Here is a 13808-nt window from a genome sequence, read left to right on the forward strand (position 1 = left end):
GAATAAAAGTGAAACAACATCTTGAAGAAAATTGGAAGGTTGGGCATCTATGGAACTCTACAGAGTGGGAAAGTGGATTTGATGTAAAAGTTCAGGAGACTTATTATAGACAAATGTAGGTCCATGCAGACAGAAACAGGTGAATTGATTATGGGGAGCAAGGACATGGCAGACCAATTGAATAATTACTTTGGTTCTGTCTTCACTAAGGAGGACATAAATAATCTTCCAGAAATAGTAAGGGACAGAGGGTCCAGTGAGATGGAGGAACTGAGCGAAATACATGTTAGTAGGGAAGTGGTGTTAGGTAAATTGAAGGGACTGAAGGCAGATAAATCCCCAGGGCCAGATGGTCTGCATCCTAGAGTGCTTAAGGAAGTAGCCCAAGAAATAGTGGATGCATTAGTGATAATTTTTCAAAACTCTTTAGATTCTGGACTAGTTCCTGAGGATTGGAGGGTGGCTAATGTAACCCCACTTTTTAAAAAAGGAGGGAGAGAGAAACCAGGGAATTATAGACCAGTTAGCCTGATATCGGTGGTGGGGAAACTGCTGGAGTCAGTTATCAAGGATGTGATAACAGCACATTTGGAAAGTGGTGAAATGATCGGACAAAGTCAGCATGGATTTGTGAAAGGAAAATCATGTCTGACGAATCTCATAGAATTTTTTGAGGATGTAACTAGTAGAGTGGATAGGGGAGAACCAGTGGATGTGGTATATTTGGATTTTCAAAAGGCTTTTGACAAGGTCCCACACAGGAGATTAGTGTGCAAACTTAAAGCACACAGTATTGGGGGTAAAGTATTGGTGTGGGTGGAGAATTGGTTAGCAGACAGGAAGCAAAGAGTGGGAATAAACGGGACCTTTTCAGAATGGCAGGCGGTGACTAGTGGGGTACCGCAAGGCTCAGTGCTGGGACCCCAGTTGTTTACAATATATATTAATGACTTGGATGAGGGAATTAAATGCAGCATCTCCAAGTTTGCGGATGACACGAAGCTGGGTGGCAGTGTTAGCTGTGAGGAGGATGCTAAGAGGATGCAGGGTGACTTGGATAGGTTGGGTGAGTGGGCAAATTCATGGCAGATGCAATTTAATGTGGATAAATGTGAAGTTATCCACTTTGGTGGCAAAAATAGGAAAACAGATTATTATCTGAATGGTGGCCGATTAGGAAAAGGGGAGGTGCAACGAGACCTGGGTGTCATTATACACCAGTCATTGAAAGTGGGCATGCAGGTACAGCAGGCGGTGAAAAAGGCGAATGGTATGCTGGCATTTATAGCAAGAGGATTCGAGTACAGGAGCAGGGAGGTACTACTGCAGTTGTACAAGGCCTTGGTGAGACCACACCTGGAGTATTGTGTGCAGTTTTGGTCCCCTAATCTGAGGAAAGACATCTTTGCCATAGAGGGAGTACAAAGAAGGTTCACCAGATTGATTCCTGGGATGGCAGGACTTTCATATGAAGAAAGACTGGATGAACTGGGCTTATACTCGTTGGAATTTAGAAGATTGAGGGGGGATCTGATTGAAACGTATAAGATCCTAAAGGGATTGGACAGGCTAGATGCAGGAAGATTGTTCCCGATGTTGGGGAAGTCCAGAACGAGGGGCCACAGTTTGAGGATAGAGGGGAAGCCTTTTAGGACTGAGATTAGGAAAAACTTCTTCACACAGAGAGTGGTGAATCTGTGGAATTCTCTGCCACAGGAAACAGTTGAGGCCAGTTCATTGGCTATATTTAAGAGGGAGTTAGATATGGCCCTTGTGGCTACGGGGGTCAGGGGGTATGGAGGGAAGGCTGGGGCGGGGTTCTGAGTTGGATGATCAGCCATGATCATAATAAATGGCGGTGCAGGCTCGAAGGGCCGAATGGCCTACTCCTGCACCTATTTTCTATGTTTCTATGTAACAACAGAATGACATTGAAAGGCCATTTGTTTATGCCATTCCTTTTCATTATTGCAGAAGAAACCAATCCTGCTCTTACTGAATTTGTGCACACATCACAAGGGGTTGTTGGATAGCAGTAAAAGAAAGGAATTCTGACTTTTCTCCTCACTTCCTCCCCCCCCCCACCAACTTCCACACATGATCTGGGCATCCCAAGCCAATGGCAGCATAACCACCCCCTTCTCAAACCCCACCAGCTGCTTTGGGGGCAAGATGAAAGTAAAATGGGGCAGTGTATCTTGGTGGTTGGTGTGACTTGGTATTATGAGTACAACCACCTCCTCCGAAGAATAATCAACTCTTTCCAAGTGACAGCGGGCAGCTCCCCAGCATTCTGTCCAAACTGCCTACCATCCTCACTCAGACATACATTATTTCTGGGAAGAGATCCTGGGATTCCCTTCCTCACAGCAGTCAGGGAACACCTTCACTACACAGGACTGCACCAATGCAAAAAATCAACCTGCTGTCATGTTAAGCACATTTAAGGGGATGGAGAAATAAATACTAACTTTGCCAGTGGCATCCACAACCCCACTAAGAGTTAAAAAAAAAAGCTCTCACATGTTGAGGTTCTGCTTTGCTTTCTCAATGTCCCTCTTTATGTCAGGTGTGATATTGAAACGGAGCTTCCGAGGCATGGCCAATGGAATCATAGGAGAACGAACCATCTCCAAGGTGTTGCTGGAATTTAAAAAAAATGCACTGATCACTTGACTATGTAGCACTCCTATAGAATTTACAGAGAAAACATGCCATTTGGCCCAATGTTACATCATCCTATTTCTTATGCCTCAGCAAGATCTAGAAAAACGCGTCCATGCATTTATTTTTAGTAGGCTCGACTGCTGTAATGAAGTTTTCACAGGTCTCTGTAAAAGATCCCTCAGACAGCTGCAGCTCATTCAGAACACTGCTGCTAGTCTTCACTAAGACTAAGAAAGTAGAACACATCACCCCAGTTCCCAGATCACTACACTGGCTTCCTGTCCATCAGAGGACTGACTTTAAAGTACAAACAATTACTGCAACACTCTCAACATGCTGGAGGAACTCAGCAAGTCGGGCAGCATCCGTGGAAACGATGAGTTGATGTTTCGGACCGGAACCCTTCATCAAGACTGTAGGGGGAAGGGGCAGAGGCCCTATAAAGAAAGTGGGGGGAGGGTGGGAAGGAGAAGGCTGGTAGGTTCCAGGTGAAAAACCAGTAAGGGGAAAGATAAAGGGGTGGGGGAAGGGAGGCAGGGAGGTGATAGGCAGGAAAGGTGAAGAAGGAATAGGGGAAAACACAATGGGTAGTAGGAGGTGGAACCATGAGGGAGGTGATAGGCAGCTGGGGGAGGGGGCAGAGTGAAACAGGGATAGAGGAAGGGAGGGGAAGGGAATTACCAGAAGTTGGAGAATTCTATGTTCATACCAAGGGGCTGGAGACTACCTAGATGTTATATGAGGTGTTGCTCCTCCAACCTGAGTTTCACCTCATCATGGCAGTAGAGGAGGCCATGTATGGACATATCTGAATGGGAATGAGAAGTAGAGTTGAAGTGGGTGGCTACCGGGAGTGGTTTATAAAGCACTGAATGGTCGAGGGCCAAAATACATCTCTGATATCCTGCTACATTATGAACTTTCTTGAGCTCTCAGGTTGTCTGTGTGGGTCTGCTTACCGCCCCCAGGGTCAAAACAACATGGTGAAGCAGCTTTTAGTTACTAAGCTCCACAGATCTGGAATAATCTGCCAGAGGATCTGAAGTCTGACCCAACTTTAAGCTCTTTTAAATTGAGGCTCAAAACTTTTCGCTGTAGCTTTTAATTAGAATCTCCTGCACTGTAACTTCTATTTATCACATCTATTTTTTGTGGTATTTTATTCTCTCAAATATTGTCTGACATTTGATGTTTGGTTTTTATATTGTTCTATGTAAAGCACTTTGAACTGTTGTGTTTGAAAAGTGCTCTACGAATAAACTTGCTTATTTCCTACAAACATCTCCAGCCATCCTTTAAATATATTCGTTATTTGTTGTAATAATTTTGTTGCACATTATAACTACTTGCCAGGTAAATAAAACTGAATTTCCTACTGGAAATATTCGTGGTTGTGTAAATATTCATGTTCCCCCCGCCACCACATGGAGAAAAATAGTATATTTATCCTACTGAATTCCTTTCTGTTCGCCTCATCAAAGATGGAATCACAGTCAGCAGGTAAGAGAACTAGTTGCATCTCAAACACTTTTCTTAATTAAGTCATGAAGCTGCAGCAGATAAGTGCTGACTAAAGTACAATTTCAAAAATAGTGAATTCCGTGTTTCCCCACTGTTAGTAGGACCTGGCCGCAGGCAAATTAGTCGCAGCGTTAACCATATTACAACAGCAATTACATTTCAAAAGACATCCTGTTGGCTGTACTGCCCTATGGGAGACTTAAGGTTTTAACAGCTTGCTCTATAAATAGGAAACATTCTTGATACATATATTGTATATCTGGGATACAGCACTAAAGTAAAACCCTGATAAACCAGCACCCTTGGGACTATCGGATGGTAGACATGCAGATTTTCCAGATTATTGGATATTACTCCCATTTATAATCCAACACATTTAATTCACTTGAAGTGACTACCCAGTAGTACACAAGCTATACTGTGAAATCTGGAAGTTGAAAGGTAGCGTAGGAAATGGGACGAAGGCAGTTTAAAGGTAAGGGAACCTGAATCTGTTGAACTTCCAGCGCAAGGAGATGTCCACGAGTGAAATCTGCTGACATCTGCTCAGGGATGCACTGAAGCTTGCAGCAGACAACTCAAAGGCTTCTTGGGAAAGATCAGTCAAGGACTGTGCTGCCACTGGATACCAAGGAGTGAGCCCTGTATAACAGACCGTCAGACATTTCATGGCTGTACTCATCAAGGAGACAACACGAATAGGCTTGGCACAGAATGCATTAAATTGATGGTAAAAAGATCATTGGGACAGACATGACCTTAGATGTATTTACAGTCAATTATAAATAAAATATATTTTTGAAATAAAAAATGTTTAGTGAGTGAAAGACACCGAGCCTGTAAGGCAGATGCCAAACCACTGGAATTTCTGGACAATGGGATTGTAGATCAACTGCAAACCGAGAACTCTTTCAATGAATGGCCTTCTTTAGTACAGCAAGGTTTTATAATATTAGTGATTGCCATCTGCCCTGCACTGATCAAGCCCTAGCAGGAGGTTAAATGATCAGAACAGATATTTAGGGTTGGCTAGAGATGGTCAGACATCCACCCAATACGATGCCCACCCAAATATTGGAGAAAGTATGTGTTCTGATCCGTTTTCTCATTATGTGGGCTTTTCAACCAACACTGCCTCGATACCCCCCCCAATCTACTTCCTAAATAAACCAAGACTCTTACCAATACTCAAAGACATGGTCCAATAGAGCAACAATAGGAGGTCCTTCTGATGATGAATGCTCATAGACCAAACCACAAGATCCATCCTCTCCAATAATGAACTGTGGAAAACATATGAAAAGGCAACGTCGTTAGTGGGCTGTCTTGATGCATGAGTGACAGAGATGATGAAAGTACCATCAGTACCTCAGGATTTTTGACACTGATATTTTTAAATATGAAAAAGGAACAGAAAATTCAGCCGAGATTCTGACTTGATCATTATCCAGTGATCTCTACTGGAAATTGTGTGCTGGCTGAATTTCACTGAGAACAAAATCAGTTTCAACTAGAATGGCCCCTGTGTGAAGCCACTTGTCACAAGTGATATGATGGCACTATGCATCTCCCTCTGCAATGGATACTTATCCTCATCAGCAGAGCTCAACTGATGAGGATCGATAACATCTTCTCCTAAATGACCCCCAAAACAGGTGCAGCTCGAGGCTGGTGCTTAGCCCTGCACTCTACTCTCTGTACGCACGTGACTGTGTGGCTAAGCACAGCTGCATTGCCATATACAAATTTGCCAACAAAAGCACAATTGTTGGATGAATCACAGCTGGCGACGAGTCAGTATACAGAAGTGGGATAGGACACCTACTGTAGTTGAGAGGAGCTATAACAACAGACTCTTGCTGAACATCAGCAAAAGACTGATCGGTGACTTCAGGAAGGGGAAACAGGGTGAACATACACCAATCCACACTGGGGGGAGAGGGGTTGGAGGGGCAGAAGAGAGAGGAAAAAAATCCAATGGTGGAGAAAATCAGTCATTTTAAATTCCTGGGCATTAACATATCAGATAACCCATTTTGGACCTTGCAGATCATTGCAATCACAAGGAAAGCACACCAATGTCTTTACTTTCTTAGAAGACAGAGGTTTGGTATATCACCGAACACTCTACTAAACTTCGACAGATATACTGTTGAAAGTATACTGACTAGTTGCATTAAGGACTGGCATAGCAGTTCAAATGCGCAGGAACGCAAGGAGTTGCAGAGAGTAGTGGACTGAGCCAAATACATCACAGACACATCGATCCTCATCACTGGTAGTATCTGCATGAGGTACAGTCTCAAGGCGGCAACACCTAACAAAGATCTCACCACCTGGGCCGTGCAGCTACCATCAGGTGAGACATACAGAAGCTCGAAGTCTCATACCACCAAGTTCCAAAACAAGGGAAGCTACTTCCCTTCAACCATTCAGTTCTTGAAGCAACCAGCACAACCCTAATCACTACCTTAGTATATCAACGCTATACTTTGATCACTTTGTACTAAAATTTAAATTTTTTGTCCTAATTATATTTTCTGTAGTTTATATTTCTCTCCTGAATACTGTTTATATATTATGTGCTTGTGGTACTATTGCAAATAAAGTTTTCATTGCACCTGTGCACACCTGTACATATGACAATAAACTCGACTTTGACTTTCATTATAGATCTCTAACCAATACAAAACGGTAGCAGCTTTGGAGTTTTCTCACCCCATTAAGCCCACCCCCACCCCAATCTGTTTGCTTTATTGATATATTAGAACACCAAGAACCAGACAGTGAATACCAAAGTGCTGCTGGTATTAGGCTGCAGGAAGCCGATGCTCAGATACAAATAACTGAGTGGAGTAAACAAGGGAAGTGGAATTGAAATTGATCTTATTATTGTCACATGTACTGAGTGGGATACGGTGAAAAGCTGGCCTTGCATACTGTTCATACAAGTCAAATCATTACACAGTTATTGAGGTCGAATAAGGTAATTAAAAATAATGCAGAATAAGCTAACAGCTACAGAGAAAGTGCAGTGCAGATAAACAAGCTGCAAGATCTTAACAAGGTAGATTGTGAGGTCAAGAGCTCCAACCTTGTACCGTATTTAAGTTTGCTGATGGCATCACTGTTGTTGGTCGAATCAAAGCTGGTGACAAATCGGCATATAGGAGGGAGACTGAAAATCTGGTTGAATGGTGCCATAACGCCATCTTCTCCTTCGACATCAGCAAAACCAAAGAGATTATTACTGACTACAGGAGGAAGCAGCCAGAGGCCCTCGATCAGTAGTTTTAAACTCCTTGGTGGTAACACATCAGAGGACCAATCCTGGGACAAGCGCACAAGTATCACAAAAGCGACACGACAGTACCTCCACTTCCTTAGACGCTTGCGCAGATTCCGCATGTCATCAAAATCTTTGACAAACTTCTATAGATGTGCAGTGGAGAGGATCCTAACTGGTTGCATCCCAGCCTAGAGTGGAAACACCAATGCCGAGGAACAGAAAAGGCTACAGAAAGTGGTGGACATAGCCCAGACCATCACAGGCAAAGCCCTCCCCAGCACTGAATATATTTATCTGGAGCACTGCCACAAGAAAGCAGCGTCCATCATTAAACACCCCCACTATCCAGGCCACTGCATCTTCTTCCTACCGGCTTTGGGCAAGAAGTACAGTACAGAAGCCCCACACCACCACTCATACAAAATGATACAACATGGAAACAAGACCTTCAGCCACTGAGTCCATGTTAACCATCAAACATGATATCAATTTACACTAATCCTTCACCAAGTTCACCAGGCTCCTGAACCAGCGTGTATAACTTCAGTCACACTATTCTGAACTACAGACCTAAGACCTATAGACACACTTTCAAGAATTTCTTACAGCTAATGCTTTCAGCATTTATTTTATTTGCACATTTGTTATCTATCTTTGCCTGTTTAATACAGTTTCTCATAAATTTTATTTGTATTTTTTTCTGTAAATGTCCACAAATAAACAAATCTCAAGGTAGTGCATGGTATATATATATATACACACACTTTGATAACAAAGTTGTTTGCACGTTGATCTTACCGTACTAGGGAACCATTTAATATTTTTATAACAGCAGGATAGAAGCTGCCCTTGAGTCTGGTGGTTGGGACCTAAAGGTTTTTGTGTTTTCTGTCCCGCTGAACAACAGGGAAGAGAGAATGTCTGGAATAGGTGGGTTTTTGATACGAGGCAGGGAGAAGTGCATACAGAGTCCATGGAGGAGATGCTGGTTTCTGTGAGGTGCTGAGCTGTGTCCATAACTCTACGGTTTCTTGAGGTACATACTGAGCAGCTGTGACACACCCAAATAGGATGCTTTCTATAGTGCATCAATAAAAGCTTAAGGGTTGATGGGGATATGCCGAAACTCTTTAGTCTTGTGAAGAAGTAGAGGCATTGGTGAACATCTTTGGTTTTGGTCGAATCAGGACAGGCTGTTGGTGATGTTCACTCCTAGTAACTTGAAGCTCTCAACCTCAGCACCATTCACGTAGACAGGAGCAAGCACAATGCATCTCTTTTTGAAGTCAATGACCAGCTCTTTTTGTTTTGCTGACTTTGAGGGAATGGGATGTTGTCACGACGCCATAAACCCTCTATTTCCTTCCTTTACTCCGACTCATCATTATTTGAGATACGACCCACTGCAGTGCTGTCATCTGGGGTTGGAGCAATATCTGATCATGCAGTCATGAGTGAACAGGGCGCTGAGGACACAACAGTGTGGAGCACCAGTGTTTAGAATAATCGTGGCAGAGGTGTTGCTGCCTTTCCTTACTGACTGTGGTCTATTGGTCAGCAAGTTAAGGATCCAGTTGCAGTGGGAAATGGTTCACTCCAGGGGTCCAGATAATGGAAACAGAGAGAAGACTGCGTGCAAGGAGGAGAATAGGAGGGAAGAGGCCCTTCGGGTTGCTATCTGTTACCTTGTTGAACTTTGAGCTCACATGATGTTACTGTTCTATCTCTCCTCCCCCTTCCTATCTCACAACCCTTCCACCCTGCTTCAACCAGCCCTTAAGGCTTGTGCTTGCGAAGGAATTGAAGGAGTTCAGAAAACAATAATAGTACCTTTAAAGTGTAGGCAAAGAACATTTCAAAGATCTTTAAAACAATTGGAAAGAAAATTATTCATAGAGCAGCTATAGTCACACTGCCAATGCACACAGTAACATCCCCAATTAGTCCCAGATCAATATTCCTATATACTCTTCAGATATATGTACAAATACAGCCATACACATAGACTTTAAAAAAAAAACACCTATGTTGATTATGCTTGATCAGAGCCTGACCCAGTTGCTGCCCAGAGGCTGACTGCAACCCCTCACATGCCTGCCCCCCAACATACCTGCAACCCCTCACATACCTGCAGGGTTTTGTCAAACCACCTGTTGCCACTGTTCCACCGACTACCTCCACCATGCAACATCTGTGCCGCAATGTGACTCATGTAGAGTTCGTCTGACACCTTTGGCACTGGAGCATCCAGGCAGAGGGTGAAGATGCTCCGCTGGATACACTTCACAGACTCCTTGTTAACCTTATCTGGAGGGGCCCGGGGGAAGCAGAAATAGTAAGCACAATTTTAAAATTCTGCAGAGAGGCATTATAGGAAGTTAAAATTAGCTCACACAAATAATGATCTAGTATATTCCGTTATCACAATATAATGGCAAACAATCACTGGGTTCAAGTGCATAGCTCAGTAAGAACAAGGAGACTAGGAGAACTCCCTGTTGTTTCAAATTCTTCCACTGGGTCTGGGCAATCCTGCCAACTCATTCCCAACTTCCCCATGAAAAATAGTTTTAAGCCACATACAGTTGCAGTCCAACTGGTGTCAGATATGGACTTCCAAGATTTTGAGTTAGCAAAATGGGATAGTGATATAGTATAATTCCAAGTAAGGATGGCATCTGATTTGGAAGAGAACTTGGGGTGAAGGGAGAACCAGGTTCCCATTGGCTTTCGAAACAGTAAAAACTGCAGGTTTCAGAAGTACTATCAAAGAAGCCTTGGGCACTGTGAACCAGTGTGAACCAGTGCACTGGAGGGACGAAGGTGTAAGGTCCAAGATTTTGGGTGAGTGCAGAGCTTCTGCCCTGGGTTGTCTTAAGCTTCCTGAGTATTCAGCAGCACTGCCTTTATCTACTAGTATTGCATCACACTCCTAACATGCCCGTAGATCAGCTTAGCCAAGATTCTGACAGAAATACTAAAGCTAGCCGGTGTCCCATGCAAACCATTCCTGACCCCCTTCGAACAATTCCCAAGTGTAGGAATATGTGTGGACTTCAGGACATAGACAGTGATATTAAACCTGATCCTAATTCTCTGTGAGAAGAATGAACATGGATCGTTATTGGAGCTATATCATGCAAAAAAAAACCTAAGAAACTTTTGTAAAAGTACAGTTCCTTTGACAATTTCAATGCTCCAACGGTATTTACATTCAATAATAAACTTCTGAATTATAATCACTGAGATAATAATGAATGAAGCAATTATTTTATGAAGAGCAACCTTTGATTAGCGTGTTGTATGCATTTGCCCAGCTGTTTCGATGGCCAGTTGTAAGGATCCCAATTGGCTCTTTGTTTGTCTGGAGTGAGGAATGCCAGATCTTCTCCAATTGCATGTAAAGCTGGTCCACAGTTAAGGGGCTACCATCGCTGTTATACACAAAGAGCTCAAAGAACTGCAAAATACAGATGGAAATCGTGAACTGAAAGTGTGGACTGAAGCTCACAAAGCAGAACAGGCCAGCATTCAGCACAGTGACAAAGTGAGTTTGAATTAGTCTCAGCGTCCCAGCCTGGAGACAAAATTAGTCTAGATCTCTTACTCGATTACCACAAAGTGACGTCACCTTCTTCTCACTAGAAATGCTTACATGTGGAATTTGTTGGTGGGGGTGGGGGGGGGGATAGGAAAAAGTAGTTGAAGGTATTATACGGTCCACTACAAAATCTGCTACACTCCATTTGTGGCAACTGGGTCCTTCATATCCTGCTGCAAACAAGCACGTTTTGTTTTCTGATGATTTGAGTATTGAATTAACTTTTGCACAATCATCAGTGATTAACTCAACTGCTGACTCAACAAGGAGGTCAGGTGATTTATGAAGCAGGATATCAGAATCTCACTGCTGCCCCCAAGAACTCCTGTAGCAAGGATCTCCAACAAACACAACCACTTCCTTATTTCAAAAAAAAAATCAAAGAACACTGCAGAATCAAATCAAAGAAATTAGATGTTAAAAAACAGAAAATGCTGGAAACATTCCGATCAAATTCTGACAAAGGGTCATTGACCTGAAATCTTTAATTGTTTCTTTCCAAGTTTTTTTTTGCCTGACCTGAATTTTCCCAGCATTTTCTAGTTTTATACCATCACCTTTTATACAAGACTGACTCCAATCAGTGAAGCTATCCCAGTGGTCAGTTTTACCCAGGTTCTTTGATGTCACACCGGGTCAAATTCTGTTGTGATACCCTTGGCCTCTGGAATTTGGATGGTTTTACCATCTGAATCGAGGTCATGGAAAGGTCTGCAAATAAGTGGTCATGATGACATTCAAATGAAGCACGAATTATTAGTGGGAAGTTATTGGTAGCATTGATAGCGTGACTTTCCATCAGCTTGCTAATAATCGATGGCAGAATTAAACTCTCATGACTACTGATTAAAATAAAATGTAGCAGCTGGATTTGACCAGCATTGCGTGTTGTGGGGCTTTCCCCACTTATTTCTGGGTCAATGATTTAAAAAAATAGATTAGTTCCTGTGGTTTGTTTTCAACTAATTAATGTACCTTGGTGGCCCCACGATACAAGGTGAATTAGACAGACCTTGAATTGCAACGCGAGACAGAAAAGAAAGAAACGTTACTTCAGGGCAGAAACATGGGCAAAGAGAACTTAAAAACCTTTAGCACACTCAAGCAAATGCAAGCCAACCTACCTGGAAGTTGTGCACAATTGTTACATGGGTTGGTTTTTTAGTTTGGGCATAGTTGACAAAAGAATCACTTTTAGGACCCGGGATCCTGCAGGATGACAGGATCTGGTAATACTGGTTCATGCAGAGCGGGCTCCCGCCTAGACTCTCCACAGGAAGGGTCTCACTGAGCAAAGGAACAAAAGAGGAAAGTGTTTACTCAGAACAAGACAGAATGACCTGATAAAAACTACAAATGCGCAAAATTTTCAGTCGTTCAGTGGCCACTTTATTAGGTATGCCTACTCGTTAATGTAAATATCTAACCAGTCAATGCATAAAAGCATGCAGACATGGTCAAGAGGTTCAGTCATTCGGACCAAACATCAGAATGGGGAAGGAACGTGATCTAAGTGACTTTGATCATGGAATGATTGTTGGTGTCAGAAGGGGTGGTCAAGTATCTCAGAAACTGCCGATCTTCTGGGATTGTCACGCGTTAGCAGTTTCTAGAGTTTGCAGAGAATTGACAGATAAGCAAAAAACATCCAGTGAGTGGCAGTTCTGTGGGCAAAAACGCCTTGTTAATGACAGAGGTTAGAAGAGAACAGCAGACTGGTACACGCCGATAGGAAGGCAACAGTAATTTAAGTAACCATGTGTTACAACTGTGGTGTGCAGAAGAGCAACCCTGAGCACATATCACGTCAAACCTTGAAGCGGATGGGCTACTGCAGCAGAAGACCACGCCAGGTTCCACTCCTGTACCTAATAAAGTGGCCAGTGAGTGTAGGTTTTAAAGTCTGACTATAAAGTTTGACCCTTTCGAACTCTGCAATGCCTCCATCCTCAACCTGCACCATTTCTACTACTGATTACGTGTCTTCACCTGTCCAGGTTATTACTATTACTATTCCTCTCTATGCCTTGTGGCGCATCGGGTGGCAACCTTGCCCTTTCTTTGTCTGTTTTTTGTTTTACGAGGCCGCGAAGCTAGCTCGACCCAGCATGGATGGAAAGCATATTAAGAGCTGAACAGATTCGAACCCGGGACCATTTGCCTCCAAGTGTGGTGCTGAAGCCACTACACCTACACCACTGGCTGGCAGGTCCAGGTTTTAAAGATTAGCTTTATTTGTCACATCAAAGCAGACGCTGAAGTGTGCTTGGAATGACCACTGCATGCACTTCTCCAGCTTGCTCGTCTCCTTCAAAATGCTTCTTAACTCCTATCAGTCTGACCTGCGAGCCCTCTCCACAACTCCACTTGCAACTCAACGTCAATTTTTACTCCAATTTATGGTAAAGTGCCTGGAATATTTTATTAAGTAAAAAAGAAATTGTATTAAGAATCTATATTTTCTTTTTTTCACCAACTTCCCCGTGTTCCTCAGTGAAGTCATAATTTGAACTTACTTGTCTTTCTTTCTTTTCTTTTTAAATCTTTTTATTAAATTAGTACACAAAAAGTAAACCATGTAGACACTAACACACTGTTGCAATATAAATTTGCAAAACTTACTTGTCAATCATGGATTTAAAATCCAGCACACCAGCGATCAATTTGGCAGCGAATCTGGAAGAGAAGATTGGGACTGAACATTTACAAATGGCAACAGAACACATTAGA

General features: G+C 42.8%; 1 protein-coding gene across 3 annotated transcripts in view; it reads right to left on the reverse strand.

Moving 5' to 3' along the window:
- crata (carnitine O-acetyltransferase a) overlaps positions 1-13808 on the reverse strand; it is a 45936-nt gene that overhangs the window by 16805 nt on the left and 15323 nt on the right. For all 3 annotated transcript variants that reach the window (XM_063073696.1, XM_063073698.1, XM_063073697.1), the window contains 6 exons: positions 13701-13754; positions 12203-12365; positions 10763-10937; positions 9606-9784; positions 5371-5471; positions 2524-2643 (listed from right to left, as the gene is read on the reverse strand). In XM_063073696.1, the coding sequence (XP_062929766.1) occupies positions 2524-2643; positions 5371-5471; positions 9606-9784; positions 10763-10937; positions 12203-12365; positions 13701-13754 (792 nt within the window). The remainder of the gene's footprint in view (positions 1-2523; positions 2644-5370; positions 5472-9605; positions 9785-10762; positions 10938-12202; positions 12366-13700; positions 13755-13808) is intronic.

The sequence above is a fragment of the Mobula hypostoma genome, chromosome 21, assembly GCF_963921235.1.
Source record: "Mobula hypostoma chromosome 21, sMobHyp1.1, whole genome shotgun sequence".
In the NCBI taxonomy this organism is placed as follows: Eukaryota; Metazoa; Chordata; class Chondrichthyes; order Myliobatiformes; family Myliobatidae; genus Mobula; species Mobula hypostoma.